Source organism: Pleuronectes platessa, chromosome 15 (genome assembly GCF_947347685.1).
Source record: "Pleuronectes platessa chromosome 15, fPlePla1.1, whole genome shotgun sequence".
In the NCBI taxonomy this organism is placed as follows: Eukaryota; Metazoa; Chordata; class Actinopteri; order Pleuronectiformes; family Pleuronectidae; genus Pleuronectes; species Pleuronectes platessa.
Genome location: NC_070640.1, coordinates 14,880,354 through 14,902,500, shown reverse-complemented (window position 1 = coordinate 14,902,500; position 22,147 = coordinate 14,880,354). Strand labels below are relative to the sequence as shown.

The window sequence follows — 22,147 nt, the reverse complement described above, 5'->3', positions numbered from 1 at the left end:
GCCGGCGGCCTCTGATGGGCCCCGGCCGCTCCCGTGCACAGGTTGCACAGACAGGACGTGGACTTTTTAGTTATGATGGCGAGCAATGATTGGCCGGGGCCTCGAATGAATCAGCTTCACGGAAAACAACAACATCCACACCAGTGACGGGTCATCAGATATAACCTAACAGATCATTTTGTAGAAATCTGATTCATCTAGTCAAAGAGGATGTAAATTTCCACGCATGCATGTGTGTGTCCCTCCTGCAGCAGGAATGTATGCATGCTGTCATCGTGTCTGTTACCAGGGAAGGGATTCCAAACCAGTTTCTTAGCAACCTTCGGATACGTCCTAGCTTTCATGTGATTTTGCTAATGAGTCCCTGCTCATTCAACAGAGTGTCAAATATTGCATGAACCTGCACAAACCGAGGAAGCAACAACCCTCTGCTTTGCCTCCGATGAGCTGCTGACTCCGTCGTCTGCTTCGCGAAGTTCCGCCGAAAAACACAGCTGGATCGGAGTTTTACGAAGATGCCACGCCAGAGCTATAGAATAATTTCCATGATTATCCTGCTTAGTGGCAGCTTCATCCATTTGTGGTGAAAGCAGAGGCAGGATTAGAAGAGTTCAAACAATACACAAGAGTGGGCCTGTGATTTCAAATAAACACACGCATGGAGAGCCCTGGTAGCCGATGAAAGGGTGTTTGGCTCCGGAGTGTTAATGTGTTGTTTTTGAAGATGTAAACACGAGTGGATTATTGTCCAAATGCTAACATTGTGACGAGATCACCATGATGTTCATCCGCTGTCAACACATCTTCTGCTCATATGACGGAAGATATTTTGCCTGGATAGTATTACAACTTTTATCATTTAAAATAAATCCTGATTTGACTTTTTATGGCTAAAAGCTTTTAAACCAGTATTTAAGACATCACAACTCACCTCTATTGAAGAGGCAGGGAACACATCTTAATATTCTTTGTGTGTGTGTAGTTTTCAGGGAGCCCTACACCGTGCGAGTGGCGGACCAGCGTTCGATGCGGGGCAACGTAGCCGTGTTTAAGTGCCTCATCCCTGTTGCCGTGCAGGAGTATGTCAGCGTCGTGTCTTGGGAGAGAGACACCGTGTCCATCGTCCCAGGTAAGACATCTCAAGAAATAATGTATGGGTGGCCAGTGTTTCATACAGCTGCATTTGGGTTTGTCTTTATCTTCTGTCCGGCGTATACTGTGTGTGTGTGTGTGTGTGTGTGTGTGTGTGTGTGTGTGTGTGTGTGTGTGTGTGTGTGTGTGTGTGTGTGTGTGTGTTCTCTATGTATGACCGAACTCTTAACTCGTGTCTTCTGTCTGCTCACTGTTCTGGATCACTGATCCGGTCCCTCTCCTCCTCCTCCTCCTCCTCCCTTCTTGCACACATCCCCTCCCTCGCTCTTCTCCATCCTCCCTCCTTCCTTTTCTTTCTCAGACGTTTCCTTCACTCCCTCTCTGCTACCACAACTTTTGCATCTCCATCTCATCACATACAGTCCCCCCCCACCCTGTCAAATCCCACCTTTAATTGTGATTGACACCACATTAGACAGACTCTCCTCCGAGTCACACCGCTATTCCGCAGTTTCTCCTCATCAGATCTATTTCTGTCCTCTCCCTGCTTGTCTTAGCACTGTGTGTCCTTGAAGAACACGGCCACAATTAGAAACAAAGGATGTCAATAGGACTGTGCCCTCACATTCATCTTCATTAACCTCATTTGTGTGTGTGTGTGAGTGTGTGGGTGCGGGAGAGAGACATTTGAAGTGTGTTTTTTTTGGTTGCTGAGTGTTTTTTATTATGTGATTACATATCGAGTGCAAAAACCATTTGTTTTGCATTAAAAATGCTGACAATAACAATGTTGGGGAGAGGCATGAGGGGTAGAGGAGGAGGATGAACCAAAGCAAGAGAGGCAAGGAGGCTAGTAGGGCAAGAACGGCCTCAGGTCGTGGCAGATGGCGTTTTATAGTGTATGTATGCAAAACACAGACAGTGTCACACTTGCACATGCATCAAGATTGTGCTAGCTCGTTATTTTCAGTCATTTCGGATAATTTTCAGCGGTCACCGTATTATCGTTATGTCACCATACTTTGTATTATTCTTTGTTTTCAGTGATCATGCTGGCAGAAAGTTGCATTATTTAAGAACTGCATAGATAAGTCTCATATTTATTTCACACACATTTTCTACTGTATTTTAACTAAATACAGGGAAATTGCACATATTGTAAACACACACACACAATCCTGTGTCAGATTTCCTGGTACAAATTGTTGTCAAACGACATTTAAAAAATAGTCATCATTGATTTTTCTCAATTCTAACTCTGCTGTTTTCTCCAGAGTTTGTATCACTGTGACAATGTGACGTCCCGTTATTCCCAAACAGACGTAGCTGATGCACTTTTGTTGTGCCCCTCCTCTATGTTTTCATGGTTTCTATGTATGGGATGTCGCTGTGTGTGCCATCATGAGGCTGCTCATGTGTAATTAGGGGTATATAGGTCAGATGATGAGCAGTGAGTGTGAGGATCAGATGCCGAACACGATGAGCTGCTCACCGAACTCAGCGTTTGCTTCCCCTCCCGCGACAGCAGAGGGAAACGCGGCGAGCGCTTTGCGGCGTGATTGCTTTCACCCTTAACCCCAAACCCACGCTAATCAACACAGTGACCTCATCACCCTTAGAGCCAATCAGCACACTCGCCTATCTGCAGCTTCCTCTCTCCTTGAAACAAGCAGCACCTCTGCGAACAGACAACATAATCTAAATATTGTGAACACGCTCTCGCACGGATGCACAGAAGACACACAGCAATGCACGTGGACACACGCTGTGAATATGCACACACAGTGGATGCATGCGGTTATATACACACATACACACACACACACACACACACAAACACGCAGTGCAGAGGGAAACATTATTGATGTTAATCTCCAACTCTTCAGTTAAACGTCTCATCGAGTTACTCTAACGTCGCGGGGCCAAAATCTCCTTTTTACCTTTTTCCCGCCCCCATATTTGTCCATTAAAGGAACGTCTGGACAGGGCTAATGAAGATGTGAAAATTAAAATTGATTTTGTGACTGAAAGCTCTCTGTATGTAAGTGAGTGGGTGTCTTGCATGTCACCATTTCTTGTGCTGAGCTGAAGAACCGCAGCTGGAGAAGTTTCAGTTGAAACTAATGGGAAACATTGATTGTAGGATTTTATTTCCTCACTGGCTTGTTCCCGTTCAGGGTCATGAGAGGGAGAAAGGACAGGAAAACACCCTGGATTTACCAGTTGATCAAACAACATACACACAGACACGCACTCATTTTGCTCAGCTTCTCATTAGCTGTCTCCGTGGTAACACGAACTCTGCCTAGGATGTTATCTGGTGTTGTATTGATAAAGTGGGACGTTGTCGGCTGAAATCCACTGCAAACATCAAGGCGAGGCACTCAACCATCACTGAACTCTTTGAATTTAAAAAACAATGTTTGGTTGCAGACCGGGCTGTGATTGGTTGGCTCCATCGCGGCAAGGCATTGGAAGAAATTCAGCCACAAACGGCTTGACTGCTGGATTCCCTTTCCATTAGTTTCAATATAAAAAGCACTGTTTATGTCTTGATTCTCTCATTTTAATTGAATTTGAGGAAATGATGCGTTCAAATCAAAGCAGCTTTTGTGCCGTCGCTGACCTGGGGCTGAATCCCACCACACTTCCTTCCTGTGTCTCTCCTCTCTCCTTTCCCACCCAGTAAGAATACAAAAGGGAAAAGACTGCGCAAAAATCCTTTGAATTGTCCACTTCATTTTCACTTCATAGCTGTGGCTTTGCACAGAAGGATCATTGTGTGCAGGCTCCGATCAGTAGCACAATCACATACTGGTCTGAAGGTTGAGTTCATGACCTAACACAATGCAGCCGTGCCCTCTGAACCCCAACAGGTTCCGTTTTGTCAAACACACATGCTCCCCATCTGGAGACGTGTGTGTGTGTGTGTGTATGCATGTGTTAATATGTGTGTGTGCGTGTATATGTGTGTATGTGTCCCCTTGCCTGCCCCATTTTCCCGTCCAGCCAGGACAGTGGGGGGGTCTAAGAGGGGAGGGGTACAGGCAGACTGACCTATTTCCCTTTCACTTCCCCACCCATAGCATCCCTGTAGTTAAGCTTTGTGTGTATTTGTGTGTGTCTATGCATGTGTGCGCGTGTGTGTTTGTGTGTGTGTGTGTGTGTTTGTGTGCCCCTTACGAGACAATGGAGGCCAGCTAGTCTGAGTGGTGATCTGAAGGAGGAGAGCTGGAGCGCGGACAGAGGGACGGTGGGGTTTGTGGACGGGCATGAAAACAACAGGGCAGGACACAGAGAGGGTTCAGCTCGCAGATCGAGGCCGTCCGTCCAACCAGCAGAAAGCTAATGAGTGGCTCTGATGAATAGAGCCTGGCCCAGCAGATGGCTGCAGCCACATGGTGGTCCGCAGAAGATGCCCAACCATGCTCCATCTAATACACCTGCCACACAGTTTGCTCTTTATTCATTCTTGGTTGTTTGATACGCGAGGCCATAGAAGCCCGAGCTGAGGAGCAGTGACACGAGAGGGAAAGTTGTAGTAGCTGAGATTTGAAAACATTTGCAAATCACTTTCTCATCAATATTTTTTTGAAGTCAATCCCCTCATTACCTCTGCCAAGGAGTTTGTGTTTCCTTCCCAGTCCGTTTGTTATTTAGCAGGATGAAACCACTGGATGGTTTAACCAAAACATGGATGAAGGAGTATGGGTGAAGGAAGAACCTGTTTCATTTCTGTGCCGATTCGGATCAGGGGGCAGATCACATTTCCTTGATTTGTCAGAGAATAATCATTTGATCTTGATTAAAAAAAAGAACTCAGGCATGTTTAGAGGACTGATATTTATGAGTATGTGCAATCTGGTGCAGATTCAAATTAAAAATCTGGATCTAGAAGATTTAAATGTGGTTTTCATGAGAGGACAGTAAGGGCCTCAACGCAGGTATGGGTTCTACTCCCTAGGTTTTCTAATTCAATCACATCTTATTCCATTCTCCCCCCACTCTACAACATAGAGGTGATTGGATCAGTGGATGCTGCTCAGTGTCTGATCTCTAAAACAGTCCAGCCCCATATTTTTGAAATATAAGGTGGATTCAACCTGCGTTTAACCCGGCAGGGTGGGTCTGCTTAGTTATCAGGCCTCAATGTGAACATGGAACCTAATGGATGTCACCGGGTGGCGAGGTCACTTACAGGCTATGTTACAGATCAATCTTCCGCCCCTGGGGTCCCTGCTGGGTGTCAGGTGGCTCAACAGAGACCCAGTAATAGACAAACCATATACACACGCACACAGGGGTTAATTGGGAACACATGGAAAATTACAGCCGAGGTGATCAATTTGTGAGATAAGTAAGTTACAGTCACTGATCTCAGCTGATCATTTTGACTCGAGTTTCAAGGATGATGATGATGAATTGAGGAGCCTTATCTCCCTCCACCTTTGTTTTAGCCGACTACAGCATAACTAGGGTCGCAATTTATAATCTTTGCATTAATTAATCTGTTCATAATTTGATAACCGATTGTGAGAAAGGCTTGATATTTGCTCCTCAGCCCAAAAGGACGTCTTCAAATATCTTCAGATGTCTTATAAAGTGACACAGCAAAGATAATCAATACATTTTAAATATCACTTCATCACATTTGAAAGATGGGATCAATTTTTATTTTCTAATTTTATCGTCTATTCAATTCTGTCCATGTAGTTTGATCCTCATACATTAAATAAAAAAAATGAAGATAAAGATAAACAACATGAGAATCAATTTAATTTGAATATCTGATAATTTGCCACATGCTGACCAGTCGATAAAAGCAGATTTGAATTCAAAGCTGGGGATAATGTGATAAAACATTCAAAACAAATGGAGACTTTAGCATTGTTTCTCATCAGTAAATATGAAGTTAGGCTGCACACACACACACACACACACACACACACACACACACACACACACACACACACACACACAGGTACAGCGAGCAGAGAGGTGACACAGGCACAGGGACCTCATGGAGAGCAGTGGTGTGTGAGGACACAATGTCTGTTTGTAAATCTGCGCTCGTGCACTCAGAGCAGGAATACATTAATGGATGCACTTGTCTGGGACGCCGCATTCTCATGTAAACACTGGTTTAACACATGCACACACACACACCGACTTCTAGGAAGTACAAATGTACAGGCCTGCCCACAACACATACACACACACACACACACCTCACAAGTAACACGACAAAGCCATTTCCAGATTTTGTATGAACCTGCCTGAATATGGAGCACTCATTAAACATTAACTCAGGATACATTAAGGCTGCGCTCGGCTCTGCTCTGCTGGCTGACGGCCGGCCTGTTGTTGTGCTGCCTGGCTGCAGCAGGACATGGTGTGACAGGGGAGGACAGGGAGCAGCACGTGGCGTCCCCAGGGCTCATGGAACCTAACCCCATTGACTGTCGGCCTCTCTCACCCCCAACCCCGGGCTTCACACCCTCCCTCCCTCCCTCACCTCTCCGTCCCCTGCTCCTGCCTCTGTCCCATGTGGCACACAGAGGGCCATGGGGGTTAGTGGGGCACTAAATAATGCTTCAATTATATACTTACATATGCAAACACATGGCAGGAACACCAGGGCTTAGCAAAGAGCAGCTTCTTACTAAATAATCGACATATGAGAAATGACAAAACAACCCGCGAACCTGACAATGTGTTAATTTTGAACCTCTCAAATCCAGCGTTCAGTGCGACCATACGTCACAATCAGTTCTTCTGCAGGGACGTTCACCTACGTGTGCTTCTCTCTCACTTTCTCTGGATGTTTTTACCCCTTTCACTTTTGCCCCAGTGTGCTGAGAGCAGCCGAAAGCAGGGCAGGAACAGATGGGGAGCTGGCAGCCATCTTTTACTCAGTTAGGTTGAGTAGGCACGTGGGTGGGTGTGTTAATTAGCAGAAACATGTGTGTGTGTGTGTGTGTGTGTGTGTGTGTGTGTGTGTGTGTGTGTGTGTGTGTGTGTGTGTGTGTGTGTGTGCGCGCGCAAGGGGCACAATAGGCATAATTATCTCTGCTTGAGAGGCCCAGTTGGGGGGGGGGTAGGCGTGGGCAGGCGGAATTCAACAATGGCCCAACCACGGGCTTTGTGTGTACAGAGCAGAGGGCTGACAAGTGTCGGCTATTATTGACTATTTACACACTGCTACACACGCCTGCTCACGTGCACTTAACACAGAGTTGTACACACTATAGCTGCCGCCGCCGTCGCCGCTCTCCTTCGCCTTTTTTCCCTTTTGTGTCTACATCAAGCACACACAAGCCTTGACACACACACACACATGCAGCATGAGTACGTCTACAGAGCATCAGTGTATCAGTGTCAATCAGTGAAAGAGGAAGAGATGGGAAAGCCCCTGCGAGCACGTCACTCTGACAGGAAGCTGGCCGCTCTCTCACCCTTCCAGCCCCGGCTGTGTGAGAATAAGACGACTCAGAGAGAGGGAGACAGACGGAGAACTCTGCTTTTGGTTCACAAGTTTAGTATCACCTGAGCTTTGATTATCATTTCTGTTGGTCATAATAACATCCTATAATGGCTACTGTAAGGCTGAGGGAGAGGATCTCAAATAGTCCTTCTTTTCTTTTCCTTGGAAAGCAAAGATTAAAATTGTGTTTGCTATACAAAAACTACAGAAGTATTAAATAAATCAGGTTTTTCCATGTTTCAATTGGGTGTCCTCGTAAGTCTGGTCCAAGCTTATTGGTAGACCAATATTGTTAATCTTACTGACCTATATTTATTCATAATTCAAATTTCCCAAAATGTCAGTGAACATGCAAACCAGTCAAAGTTGAACCAAGTAATCCCTCGAAAACAGGCCCCTAGTCCTAACTCATCATGCCATTTTTGTTTTGTATAAGTACACTAAATATAGATGTACTCATGAATGTCTTTAATATTGTTATTTTGTATTTATCTGTCCGTCCTGGGAGAGGGATCCATCATTTATGATTCTCTCTGGTTTTGGTAGTTTTTCCTCACTCTAATCGAGGGTTGAGGGCAGAGTATCGCACCTTGTTAAACCCTATGTGGTGAACTGTGATTTGTGAGTATGGGCTATACAAATACAATTTATTTTGATTTGAATAATTCTTATAGCTTTGTTTTCAGTATTTGATCAGACGCTGTACCTAAATACTGGTGTAAAGGATACAGGTGTCACTTCTAACCACAGCCCGGGTCATTATGAAAGTGAAAGCTGGACGGCTTGTGTCAGGGCTTAAAGAAAGAGAGCTGGAAGCCTTATATGGTCTGGATTGGGCTAAGAAATAGGATTTGAGTAAAGCGGTTTTACCCGTTTTCTCTTTCTTCCTTTCCCTCCACTCTTTTGTTTAGGCTGAAGAACGAGGGATTAGTGTGAGAAGATTACAGCAGGCTCTTCTAAGAAATTTCATTTAAGGAAAATGCTTATTTAGACTCAACAGTTCAGCATCGGTGGCACGAAGTTTTTTGTTCCTGATTTCCCCTCTTCATTTTTCTGTGTCTTATTATGAACGGCAGAGATTTTCTACTCTAATCCTCTGAAATTGTTGGTTTGAAGTGTGGCTCCACTGTTGTTCTCCAAACTTCCATCAGATTTCAGCCGATAATGCGAAATAGCCAACAATTAAATCACTCCAAACTAAAAGTATGAATCTGATTAGATGTGTGATGAGTGTTTCGATAAGATAAGAAAAGATAAGGGAAATAACTCCCTTATGCCAATTTCAGAGATTGCTTATGATGTCGTGAAATCAACACAATCCACGTTGTGATTCGCTGCGTCAGAGATTGATGTAGTGTGATGTAGTGTTTTCACAGTTTGTGATGTGGTGATTTTGATTTTTTTTTTACACTGGCTGGTTGTCAGCATAGGCCGCAACGCAGTCGTGATCATGGATCAAATGGAATCTCTGGTGGTCATCCATGTGCCATGTTCCGACATGACCTCTCAATCAGGCCTATTGATCCGCCCCGTGTTCGCTGTCCAAACACACGCAGAGGTCAGATCAACACTGCAGGCTGTGATTGACTGCGGGGGGGGGGCTCGAACCTGCTGCTTTGGGTGTAAATGTGACAGAAACAGCGGAGGAACAGGGCGAGACGTTTCGTGGTTGTGTTGTTTGTGTGTGTGCTTAGTGAGTGCCACGTGTTGGTACGTCAATAATTCAACATGGAGACAGTATGTGAGGTGTTTGCTCCTTCTGTTTCTCCCGACAGCAAAAGTCTCTTAAGATGTCTCAATCGATCCATCAGACGGTAATTCTCTTCCCTTTTTTGCTCGTATGGTTTGAGCCATGAGGGAAAATATGTCACAGTCACAATTGTCCTAAGCCCAGAGTGAAATGTTCTACTTGTTTCATCCACACAACACTGAGAAACTCAAAAATATTAGATTTATGATTGTAGTGCACTTAGAAAACATGCTCCAGTTTGAGAAGAAACAAAGTCAAACTCGATGATCGAAATATCAATATTTGGTATCGATTCAATAATTGATTCGTCTCTTTTTTCCGTTGCTGCCTGGGTTGGTCCCCAGTGTATTAGAGGATTCACACCTGGAGGTTTAGAGTGTCCAGGTCACATGCTCACCTTCTGACTGTGGCAGGAACCCGATGCAGCGAGAACATGTGAACACTACACGGAACATCATTGTAAGATACATTTATTGATCCCAAACACATGCACAATCACAATACATGCAGATTAGGGAAATGTATCCTCTGCTTTTGACCCATCTGGTGAACATAACAGGACACACAGAGCAGTGGGCAGCCATGCACGGAGCCCGGGGAGCAGATGTTGTGGGAGTAAGGTGCCTTGCTCAGGGGCACTTAGACAGTGGGGGTAGGGAGAGTCCTCTTTGGACTTTCTGAACAGATCCAGGGTTTGTCCATCCAGGTATGTTTTTATTGTCACTGCGAAGAGTCGAACCAGAGACCTTCCAATGTTTCTGCTACTAGTCCACCGCCTCTCCAATTGTGTTCTGATGAAATATAATCCAACGTGTTTGTGAGATGAATAAAACATCTGGTCACAGGGATGTGAAGCGTCAACTCCATCAGCACAGGAAAAAAAACAAAAGGAGTACTGTGCTCCACTTTGGCTAGAGTACACTTTTTTCTACTATTTCTTTTCCATCACACATGTTGTTATTCTTACAAGTAATACTATTTCCTTTATTTATTATTATTAAATCAAAGATATGATTTAATATTCTCCTACTCACATAAAGCTACACCAATGAAATCACACTTGTATGTTAAATCATATATTGCAGGAATTTACTTGTAATAGATTACTTTGTGCATTGTGGTTTTGCTGAACTGCTTCTTTTTAGTGAAATAATTGATTTGAGTTCTTGCTCGCTGAACTTTTCTTCACTGGTTGTTTTTGTGAAGAGGAAGAAACCAGAGTCGACCTTTACCGTGTAACACAGACCAGTTTTTATTGACATGTGACTCTCGATGTCACAGTTGACGACAATCGTGATGTCGATTTCTGTTGTTTGACTTTGGTAAAGGTGAGATGATGATATTTGATTCTTTTGTTCCAAGTGTATTTATAGTCATTTGGCGTGTGGGGATTTCAACAATCCCTTTTGGTAAACACTGTAAATGTACGCGTGTGTGTGTGTCTAGCAGTTAATCTCTCTCTCTCTCTCTCTCTCTCTCTCCCTCTCTCTCTCTCTCTCTCGTCCTGCCGGGCAGTGACACTCCTCTGCCACCAGCACTCTAATAGGGAGGGACCAGGCAGCTCACTCAGTGCCACTAATGCAGCTCACTGCCCTGGGCTATGGGCTAAGCTGGAGTACACTGCATCATGGACACACACACGGACACACACATATGATGGCAGACACACACAGCATATATCCAGCTCTGTCTCTTATCTGCAGCTAAGTCAAAACAAGGTGGAGGGGCGGGAGCTTTTCGCTGCTGGATGTTTACTTTTACTGAGTGACATTTTTGAAAGAACCGAGTTACTTGGGTGTTTAAGCCTTAGTGCACGTGTTAAATATGAGTTAATGGGATATCCACTAGAGGGGAGGTTTTTGGACCGTGGTGGCACGCTTAGGTATGGTGCAGTGTGTGTGTGTGTGTGTGTGTGTGTGTGTGTGTGTGTGTGTGTGTGTGTGTGTGTGTGTGTGTGTGTGTGTGTGTGTGTGTGTGTGTGTGTGTGTGCATGTGTGTGTGTTCCTCTCTCCCGGGACTCTCATTATCACTGCTGTCCCAGATGTCACCAAGCACATGAAACACACGTCATGAATAATGGAGCCCTATTTCTACATTTCTCCCCATTTCTCTCCAATACTCCCACCCCTCTTTTCCCCACCATCCCTCCGTTTCCTCTGATGCTTCTACTGATGCTTAATCTTCTCCGCGCTGGCTCTATCGGAGATGGTCCATTTAGCTTTATGCAGCATCGTCGTGCCCTGTCTGGTTTTGGGCGGCTTTATGGAGGGGAAACACGGTGTCTCTGCGGTGTTTGCGTTGAGTTATACCCACGCAGACGACGTCTTCTTTGCATACAGTTTTATGTCCTTCCCACGGCTGTCCATTCAGCCGCTCCTCAGGCTGCCCCCCACCCCACGCCATCCCCTCCCCCAGTGTTTACTGTTGAAAGTCACACTGGGGCAAATTGGGACGGGGCAGGCAGCGGAGCAGAAGAGACGCGGTCCCATCTCAGTGGAGAAACCGGACTCATGCTCTCTCTCTCTCTCTCTCTCTGTCTGCTCCCTCGCCCTCGACCTCCTCAACCTCCACCTCAGTCTGCTCCTCACCTCCGTGCCGCCTCCCAACTTTCCAACATCCCCTTCACTCGAGGCCAGTCGCTGTACGACACACGCCACAGTGGGAGGAAGGGTCAGGGAGAGGAAGAGCATGATTGAAAGATGAGGTAAGCAGTCAGGATTGGTTTGGAGAGAGGACAGCAGTCAGGATTAGACAGTGGAGCGTGGCTTTTTAATGAAAACATGACAGAGCTGCGGCTTCTTCAACACCCCCTCCCACCCATCCTCCTCCTCCTCCTCCTCCCGTCTACAAAATGAGCAAACCACAGAGAGGATGCAAGAAGGGAGAAAACTATGCTGATGTACAGATATTGCTCATGGAAGTTTTTGTTAAATAGCGGTGTTGTGCTCATTGCCCTCCGTGTGAACCGTTTGCTCGTGTTAACAAAGTCTCCTTCACTGGGGGGGATGCAGACGCAGTTGTTACACATCAGTTGTGCCAATAAAAGCCGCTCTGAATGCGAATTGAAGGGAGTTAAGAGGCTGCTATTCATGGATGTTAAGTAAGAGTGCCGCGGAATAAAAGCCAGGAAAGTGTATATATTTAATTGGTTGACACCTGCTTCTACTTGGGGCTTTTTAATGTACAGAGCATAGAGAGAGGAGAGAGCAAAGGGAGGGCTGAGAGGGCTCTCCCTTTGAATACAGATGCACCCCCCCCCCCCTTGTTTTTGCATAAAGGTTTGAAAGGAGGCGAGAACACAGACGTGGACTGTTATCTCCTCCTCAGTTTACCCTCCATCTTCTCCTTCGCTTTCCACCCTTTTACTGTTTTTCCCTCCGCTCCCTCCATCCTCTTTCTCTCCACTCTAAATCAAGTTAGTCAGTCCAATGTTGCTGATTTTCCTTCTTTAACCCGTTTCTCTGCAGCCGAGTCCTCGGTGCTAATTTTACCGCATAGTTTATTATTTTTTGTTCCAGCAGGGACATTTTTCTTGTCCTATTTTAAGCCTGGTAGGTGTTTTTCCCATTCGTGTGTGTGTTTGTGTGTGTATGTGTGTGTGTTTGTACGATTGTGTGTGTGTGTGCCTTTCCCGTGACAGTGTGTGCGCCTGGCATGTCTGCATTTGTGAGCACCAAGCATCTTCCAGCAGTACAGAGAATATCTACGGAATTCACTGCAGGTTTTTTTCTTCCTCTTTTTCTTTCTTCTTCTTTCTGTGACAGTCACAAGTCTTTGATCCACTCCTCCTCGTCCTCGTCCTCCTCCTCCTCCTCACTCTTCTCACCTTCTTTCAAATTCCTCACCGCATCTTGCCGTTGAGAGCGGCGATAGAAGGCAGACGTACAGAATGCAATTTCTTCAACGTCAAACTCTCTGAATATCACCCATTGTTTCAACACAGCATTGTTAGTGCGTTGACCATAGGGCGTGAGTCAAGATAACTTAACAAGCCCTCCTCAGTTTTACCTGCTTTTAGTGTCGGGCAGAAATCACATCGCGTCAACACCCACCGTGGCCCTTCGCGATGCTTGTTTTAATTAAACAGTCGGATTCCCCTGGTCCGCACCAGTTCTCAGTCAGCTGCTAGGCGCCAGCCGGAGGGTTCCCCCAGCGGTCGCCGTAGCTGAGGTGATCCGCGAGAAGGGCCCGACACGCGTCCAGAGTCGCCGCCGCCGACCGCCGTACCCGGTCCCCTCCAACGGCCCGCCTTCCGCACCGGCGATGGACACCGCCCCGCGGTCCAAGAGAAAGAAAGCCCACGCACCAGCGACGCCGTTAGGCGCCACCGGACTAGGACCTCCCGGTGCCGCACACTGAGCCGCGGAGCGGTTTTACAACAAATATGAACATCGGCCAATGATATCGGTGAAAGTCAAGTTTATTACCGATAAGCCGATATCAGTAAACGAGGCGAATATCGGCCGCTACCGATGTTCGGCCGATAAATCGGTGCATCCCTAGTTTCTTCAGAGTCAAAGTCGTTATGTTACAACTCCAGTCCACATGTCTGTGATGGACAAACACGTCGGGCCAGAGGCAACTATCACTCTTGTCAATTTGTGGAGGAGTGAAACCTCTGACCCTCTGCTGCTTTGACACATTCTCTCCTTGCATTGGCTTACAGTCATCATAATGAGCGGTGAAAATACACTAACAGCTTAACTGGGAAACCCCCTTGAAGGCAAGAAACCACTGCCTTTGACCATCAGCGGTGTTGGGCAAGTTAAAGACTCCGGGGATCAGATTGTACTGTAGTGATCCGCCAGAAGGAAAACAAGGATGGGAGTTCGATTGCTCATTAGCCTTTTCCAAACTGATTATATATGGAGTCCATACTGGGAACTCCCATTGGAACAGCAGGGTTTTAACTCAGTGCTGCATGTTCCTGCACTCCCTGTTTTGTTTTATCCACAGGAGATGGATGAATTTTGGACACGTTAGTATCGCAAGGAATTTGTTGACAAAGCCCCTTTTGCACCGATCAAAACATCCACTACAAACCAGTAACATCTGGCTTTTGTTTGCAATGGGAATGGAATCCATCGGCATTCACTCCAGGGTCACATGACTCAGCAGGAGACGCAGGGTTTCATCCACTCTGGTTCCAATCGCCGGTGATGGAAACATGGTGAACCCGGGTGAACGAGCTGATTTGGTAACACAGCCAGGAGAGAGGTTAATGGTTCCTCTGTGACATTGACCATGATGCAACGGGGGAAAAACACACAGGCAAACTCCTCCACTGCCAATGTAAAGAAGTCAATCGCTACTTTTCTTTAAGCAGGTTTACCCCCATGTTTAAAACACCCATGCATAACCGCTAAATTTGGTATTAAAGAGGTATTAAAGAGGAAAAACAGAACTGGACCAAACTCCACACAGACGCTCAGGAAGTAAAAGACAATGTGTTATATGTTGTGTGTGTGTGTGTGTTATTACACAAAAAAAATGTGCAGCATCTGGAAAGCTATTATTAGCAAATTCATTCTCCTACTCACTTTTATTTCGGGATTAATTTCACCAATTCACCTTTACTTTTTTTTTTCCTTCCAGTCAAGCGACACAGGTTTTCATTTCATTGTTGCCACCTTGATGATTGTCAACACGCCGCACTTTAATAATTGCTGAAAGTGCGCTGAATTGGTAACAGGACGGCAGTGAGAAGACCCTAGCAACAGGGAGAGGATGAAGAAAGCGTGAGAGTGGGAGGGAGGGAGAAAGATGCAGAACATCAATAAATAATGGCCCCACTGAGGAGGTGGAAATATGGGCCTCGTTATCTTTGCGCCGACGCCTTCATTTGCATGTGAGAAAATGAGGCTGCTACTAACTCACACACACACACACACACACGGGCTACAGTATATATCCTATTTATAGACTCTGTCAAGCTTTTATTTTTTCCTATTCTCCATCTCGCACATTTACACTTCTATTATTTTTCCCTTTTTCTTTCCTCCTCTTTGGAATTTGTCAGAGCAGTAGGCCTGGTCTGCTGTGTGACTGCGAGGCCGCGGGCATTTTGTTGGATTAAAAAAAAAAAAAAATGAATGAAAACCTCTATTACACAAGAGAGGTTTGCTGAGGACAAACAGCACGATTAGTTTGAGCAATGCCTCGTTTCCCACGTCACAGAGCGTCGCAGCGCTCACAGTCACAGAGGGTAACGGCCCACGATAAGGCAGGTGGAGTTAAGTGCCTTGCACACAGGTGACTTTTCTTAACTTTCCCTGAATCTGCTGAATAGGAGTGAGTCTGTTATTGTGCATGCATTCCTGAACGTAGTTTCAATGCACCACATTTTTTTTTTTTTTAGTGGCCTTAATCCAAAAAGGATTTTGCTATTAAAAATACAAAGAGATGGAAATTAAATTAATTTAAACGTGGGTGAAATAATCTTAGTTTTTATTGATATGAAAAAGTATTGAATTAAAATATCCCTTTTAAACGATTCAAATTGTTGTATTGATTTAACTTTATGTTTAACATATTCGTCTGGGAATAATTTCGAATAATTTCAGTTTTATATTTTTCCTGTCACAAATCCACATCATTGTCCTGATCCTACACTTACAAAAACAGAGTTTGAAGTAGTTCCCCCTCGGGACCCCTTCTGCAGCCAGGAATCACAAACAATTTTGCACAATTTTGTCCATGAATGAGTTTCACTGAGACTCTGACCAAACTCACACAAGATCAACAATGTCGCCGTCCTCTAGGCGACGCAGCCTCTTTCATAGAGTTCTCCTCCTGGCTGAAAGAACCACTTATAGTTGATAAAAAAACACTTTAACCATAAAAACAGTTCCTGCTGAGCTTATTGGAGGATCCAATTTCTTATGTAATGGTCACTCTGTTTTAATCAGTGTTACGCAAAAAAATAATTTTGGTTTTAGTTGCTATTCATTTTTTCATTTTCTCAAAATGCATTTTACAGAAAGACAGACATTGTTTTAGACATACTCTTAAATACTAGGATAATATCGTTTAGTTAAAGCTGTGGGAAAAGGGATAAGTGTTCAAATGTTATTACACCTCATATGGGGGGGGGGGGGATTATGTAACAACAACTGCCAACCATTTTGCAATTCATAGTTCCTGTATGCATGCATGTCTGCATGTTTTGCTGCTGCTCTGTGTGTGTGTGTGTGTGTGTGTGTGTGTGTGTGTCTACGAGCGGGTGTGATGCACATTGGCTCTGTTTCTCGTTATCTAGTCAAGTCAGCATGAATAAAAGCTGAGGGAGCACAGTGATTTAGTAATTAATATTTTACTCTGTCTGCCACTTTGCCACTCAGAGACCGAGAGCAGGCGGCTGGGAGAGAAACAGAGGGAAAAGGGTGAGACAGAGGGTTCCACACAAAGGGATGAAGAGAGAGTCGACTATAACGACAGAGTGATTCCATGAGCAAACCACAGAGCTTAGCCGGACGGAGAGCGAGGGAGATAATGTGATATTGTGTAATCTGCATTGTTTCAGTGGCTGTGGACGGGATGGATTCAGCCGGCTGCTGCAGACAGAAAGTGTGGCTGTGACAGATCCAGCTGACTCTGTCTCCCCCCCCCCCCCCCCCCGCCTATGTCAGAGTGTTGTGACAGGCGAGTCGTCGGTGTTGTGGGTGTAGCAGTCTTAAAGTGCTCATTATCCTGTAAGGCTTCATTCTGGGGGGCAAACAAAGGCTGCTGTGAAATTGCAGCCTGTGCCTCCTCTTAGGTCGTACAGTACGCTCCATGCAAACACCCGCACGGCCCATATAACTGCTACCTTCAGTTTACCCACTCAACCCTCGGCAAGACCCAGACAAACAAGGGGGGCTTGTAGGTAAAATATTGATGATGATAAACACAGGTGCACGTGAATGCAGCACGTTCAGCCGTCGGTTTGATGCTTGGATCTTGAATGAGACCAGGTGACAGTCAAGAGCTGGACAAAATCTATAAACTACAGAAGAAACCATTGAAACTCTTATTGATATCTAAACTTTGCGATTAATCCACGTTCCGAACATGATTAAAACACATGAACTTTTACTAGATTTTGATTTTTATCTGGATCTACCCCAATATACATACACTCACATATATCAGAAGGCTGAACATACCAGATTTTTTGAATAAAATCCATGAATTACTATCGACGCAATAATGCATTGGAAAAAATGCTCTCAGTGTTAAGGAAAGTGAAAAAATGAATCCTGGATCCATCCCTGATCAGGATCCGCACCGAGATGTAATTAGTTCTCAGGACCCATATCACATCCTTCCACCAAGTTTCATTGTAATCTGTTTGTGCGTAATCCTGCTTAATAAATAACAAACGCAGATAAAAATGCAACTTTCTCAGCGGAGGTAACGAATGGTGTGACAATCGGAAATATAAGGTCCAGTGAATTCAAGAAGATACCTAAACCACCACAAACAGAAGAAAGTGAAACTCTGATGGGGGATGTGTTGTGTGTGTGTAGGGCTGTGTGTGTGTAGTTGTGTGCGTGTGCCAGACAAAATATGCAGTTTTAACAGTTATACAGAGAATTCCTTGTGCAGAGTGGTGCTCACTGCAAACAAGCATCTCTCTTCCCTCTGCTTCTGTTCTTCTGGGCACAGCATGAACTTTTCAGGTTGTTACCACATAACCACGGTTCTCTGAGCAGCATGAAATGTGAAACACAGAACAAACGCGAGGTCGAGAGCGGGCAGGCGCCCGTCACACAGTTGCGCACTTGTTCACCGCACTTGAAAGGTGCGAGGGAGAAAACTAACGTTTGGATAGTTTGCCGATGATAGTGTGGCGCTTAAGAGTTTTACATTGTGCTTAAAAGGGGACTATAAATCTTTTCTCTGCTCCGTCTACGGGTGGTGCGAGTGACCGCTGTGTGTCCTCGAGGCCTTGAGAGAGTGCCAAGTTTTGGGAAGCAGCATTATCAGGCAGGTTGTGCCAACGGCTCCGGCTGCTGTTTGTTCATCACACAATGTGGTTTTGCAATGAGCACAAAAGCTTTGTAGCAGAATGATCAACTTCATGTGTGCGTTTGTTTCTGTTTGTCTAATGCTTCTTTCTGGGGGAATTAACCTTTACTCAATGTGTCTTCCTCAGGTAACAGGTTCTCTCTCACCTCCTTCGGAGCTCTTTACATCTCTGATGTTCAGAAGGAGGACGCCCTCTCCACATACCGGTGCATCACCAAGCATAAGTACAGCGGCGAGACGCGGCAAAGCAATGGAGCCAGGCTCTCCGTAATGGGTAAGCAGGTTGCCGTTGTCAGTTCACTCAAGCTGCTCTCGTGGTTCGCTTTGTCCTGAGGAAATGTTAATCCCCATATCTCTCTCTCTCTCTCTCTCTCTCTCTCTCTCTCTCTAGACCCCAACGAGTCCTCGCCCACCATCCTGGACAGCTTCCAAGCAGGGGAGGTGCAGGCAGGCCAGAGCATCGAGCTCCCCTGCACCGCAGGAGGTTACCCCAGCCCCACCGTACGCTGGCTGAAAGACGGCCGCCCCCTGCCCTCAGATGCCCGCTGGACACGGCGTTTGACAGGGCTCACCATCAGTGACCTGAGGCTGGAGGACAGTGGCAGCTATGCCTGTGAGGTCACCAACAGTTTTGGCTCAAAGGAGGTGTCTGGACAGCTTCACGTTATAGGTGTGTGAGCACAAACACACAAACACACATGCACACACACACATTCACTAAGACACTGACAGACTCCCACACTGTCTGCTCTGTGAATCACCCTGGCGGACCGACACATTCACAAATCTCTTTCTTTTTTTGGTTTGAGGCGCACGTATAAGTCACACCTAGAGTGTGTCTGTAACAAGCGTGCGCGAGCTGTATGATGCCCCGTCATATCAGCTCTCAAAAAGAGAGACAGGGCCGTAATTCACTGAGACTGAATCCATAACACAGCTGCCAGCACCATTCACCGTCAGAGAGAAAGAGGGTGAGGACGACGGAGATAAAGACGAGGGGTCACCGAGGGGCCGGTCAGAGATCCAGACAGTGCTGGAATGACATTATCTACCATGTTATAACAAGATAATAAGTGTGGCGGAGATAAATGTACATTGTGTTGGGTATACAAAGAAACAAAGAGCGGAGGAAGGCGAGACAGAGGGAGAGAATAGAGGGGCGGTAGGCTTTGCCAGTGGGCACATCATGGCAGCACACTCTGTGACTCTGACAGGGTGAGGGGGGGAGGCACAGCATTGCCCCCCAGCACACACCACCAGCTGCCTTATTGCTCACTGACATTTGCACACACACATGTACATACTAACTCTCTCCCTCGCTCTCTCTCTCTCTCTCACACACACACACACACACACACACACACACACACACACACACACACACACTTAACACACACAGTGGACAGAGATGTGAAGAGATAACTCCAGCTGCTTTTTTAATGAGTGTGTCAAACTGATTGAGTCACCACTGCTGATTGTACTCTCTCTTTCCCCCCATGAACACACTGTGTGTATGAATCCATGTCATTTTTAAACCCAGTTTAATGATTTAAGATTCATGTAGAAGGTGTAGAAATTCATGTATTTTTTTCAAAAAGGTTATTTCTTATTAATTATTGTTATTATGATGGATTACAATTTTTAATTGTTTGCTATATTAAAGATTGTATTGTAAAAAATTCCTGGATCAGTCCTCGGACCTGCACCAAAATCCCCCAAAATAATAATGATCTAAAAAAGAATCTCTTTGGTGGAGGTAATAATTCTATTTGTATAGCAGTATAATAATGACACGACATAAACTGGTTTACAGTGAAACATAGACACAGAAAATATACAACATGATAGATTACATTTTTCAATAAGAATTATTGCTGCGATGGCTCTTTAAACTGAACTATTTTCTGACCCCGTGTTTCCTCCTCTCAGATCCACTACGTGTGACCTTATCGCCTAAGAATCTGAAAACAGGCATCAGCAGCACACTGTTTTTCACCTGCACTGTGGAGGGCTCTCCTGAATACACCGTCAGCTGGTACAGGAACACAGAGCCCATTGTCCCTGACCAGCACATCTCCATCCAGGGGCAACACAACGACACGCTGCAGATCACCGCGGCACAGAAGTTCCACTCCGGGGCCTACCAGTGCTTCGCCTCCCGAAAGGGCCACACCGCTCAGGACTTTTCCATTATTCTGCTAGAGGGTAGGTGGACAGAGATGGTCACAAGGAAGTTCAGATTCTGCAAACAGGGCAGGCATTTTATGACAGCACTGTTACTTACAATGACAGGAAACCATGGTCTTTGTTACTGAAGCTCCTACTGTTGCTGTGGTACTTTCTCCGTTCTTTATCTGAATACTTTGATAGATCCATAAAACAAGTAATTGGGCCTTTAAAAAATTAAGCAGAGATAGTGTTATAGTGTATATAGTCTTTATAATTTATATCCACATTTAGCTTTTCTGTTGCAATTTTCTCAATTGTGTCTCTCCATTCTCTCTATTCTCAGATGGTACTCCTCGTATCGTGTCTTCCTTCAGCGAGCGGGTGGTGAACCCCGGCGAGCCTTTCTCCCTCATGTGCGGGGCCAAAGGAGCCCCGCCCCCCTCGATCACCTGGACGCTGGACGACGAGCCTGTGGTTCGGGACTCCACCTACAAGACCAGCCAGTACACCCTGTCGGACGGCTTGACCGTGTCGCACGTCAACGTCAGCAGCCCGCTCATCCGGGATGGGGGAGTGTACCGTTGCGTCGCACGCAACTCGGCCGGTAGCGCCGAGTACCAAGCGCGCATAAACGTAAGAGGTGCCTGTCTGCTTTTCAATATAAATGCACTCTACACCTGAAACAAACACATATTGGCTTAGTGAGCAGAATAGAGCATATCTATCTATCTATCTGTCTGTCTATCTATCTATCTGTCTGTCTATCTATCTATCTTTCTATCTTTCTATCTATCTATCTATCTAGCTATCTAGCTATCTGTCTATCTTTCTTGTCTGTTTATATGTCTGTCTGTTTATCTGTCTATCGGTCTATCGGTCTGTCTGTCTGTCTGTCTAACTCTCTGTCTATCCGTCTATCTATCCATCTATCCATCTATCAATCTATCTATCTATCTATCTATCTATCTATCTATCTATCTATCTATCTATCTATCTATCTATCTATCTGTCTATCCATCTAACTATCTATCTATCTATCTATCTATCTATCTATCTGTCTATCCATCTAACTATCTATCTGTCTATCTATCTGTCTATCTGTCTATCTGTCTATCTGTCTGTCTGTCTGTCTGTCTGTCTGTCTGTCTGTCTGTCTGTCTGTCTATCAATCTATCTATCTATCTATCTATCTATCTATCTATCTAGCTATCTAGCTATCTAGCTATCTGTCTATCTTTCTTGTCTGTTTATATGTCTGTCTGTTTATCTCTCTATCTGTCTATCTGTCTATTGGTCTGTCTGTCTCTCTGTCTAACTATCTGTCTGTCGATCTATCTGTCTGTCTGTCTGTCTGTCTGTCTGTCTGTCTGTCTGTCTGTCTTTCTATCTATCTGTCTATATGTCTGTCTGTCTGTCTGTCTGTCTATCTGTCTGTCTGTCTGTCTGTCTGTCTGTCTGTCTTTCTATCTATCTGTCTATATGTCTGTCTGTCTGTCTGTCTGTCTGTCTGTCTGTCTGTCTGTCTGTCTTTCTATCTATCTGTCTATATGTCTGTCTGTCTGTCTGTCTGTCTGTCTGTCTGTCTGTCTGTCTGTCTGTCTGTCTGTCTTTCTATCTATCTGTCTATCTAGCTATCTAGCTAT

General features: G+C 45.3%; 1 protein-coding gene across 1 annotated transcript in view; it reads left to right on the top strand.

Annotated features, from left to right (window-relative positions):
- The window catches only part of LOC128457432 (cell adhesion molecule DSCAML1-like), a 47,955-nt gene that overhangs the window by 10,402 nt on the left and 15,406 nt on the right, over positions 1 to 22,147 (top strand). Inside the window, 5 exon segments of the mRNA XM_053442114.1 lie at positions 983 to 1,129; positions 18,463 to 18,609; positions 18,727 to 19,005; positions 20,265 to 20,540; positions 20,848 to 21,144. Coding sequence (XP_053298089.1) covers positions 983 to 1,129; positions 18,463 to 18,609; positions 18,727 to 19,005; positions 20,265 to 20,540; positions 20,848 to 21,144 — 1,146 coding nt within the window.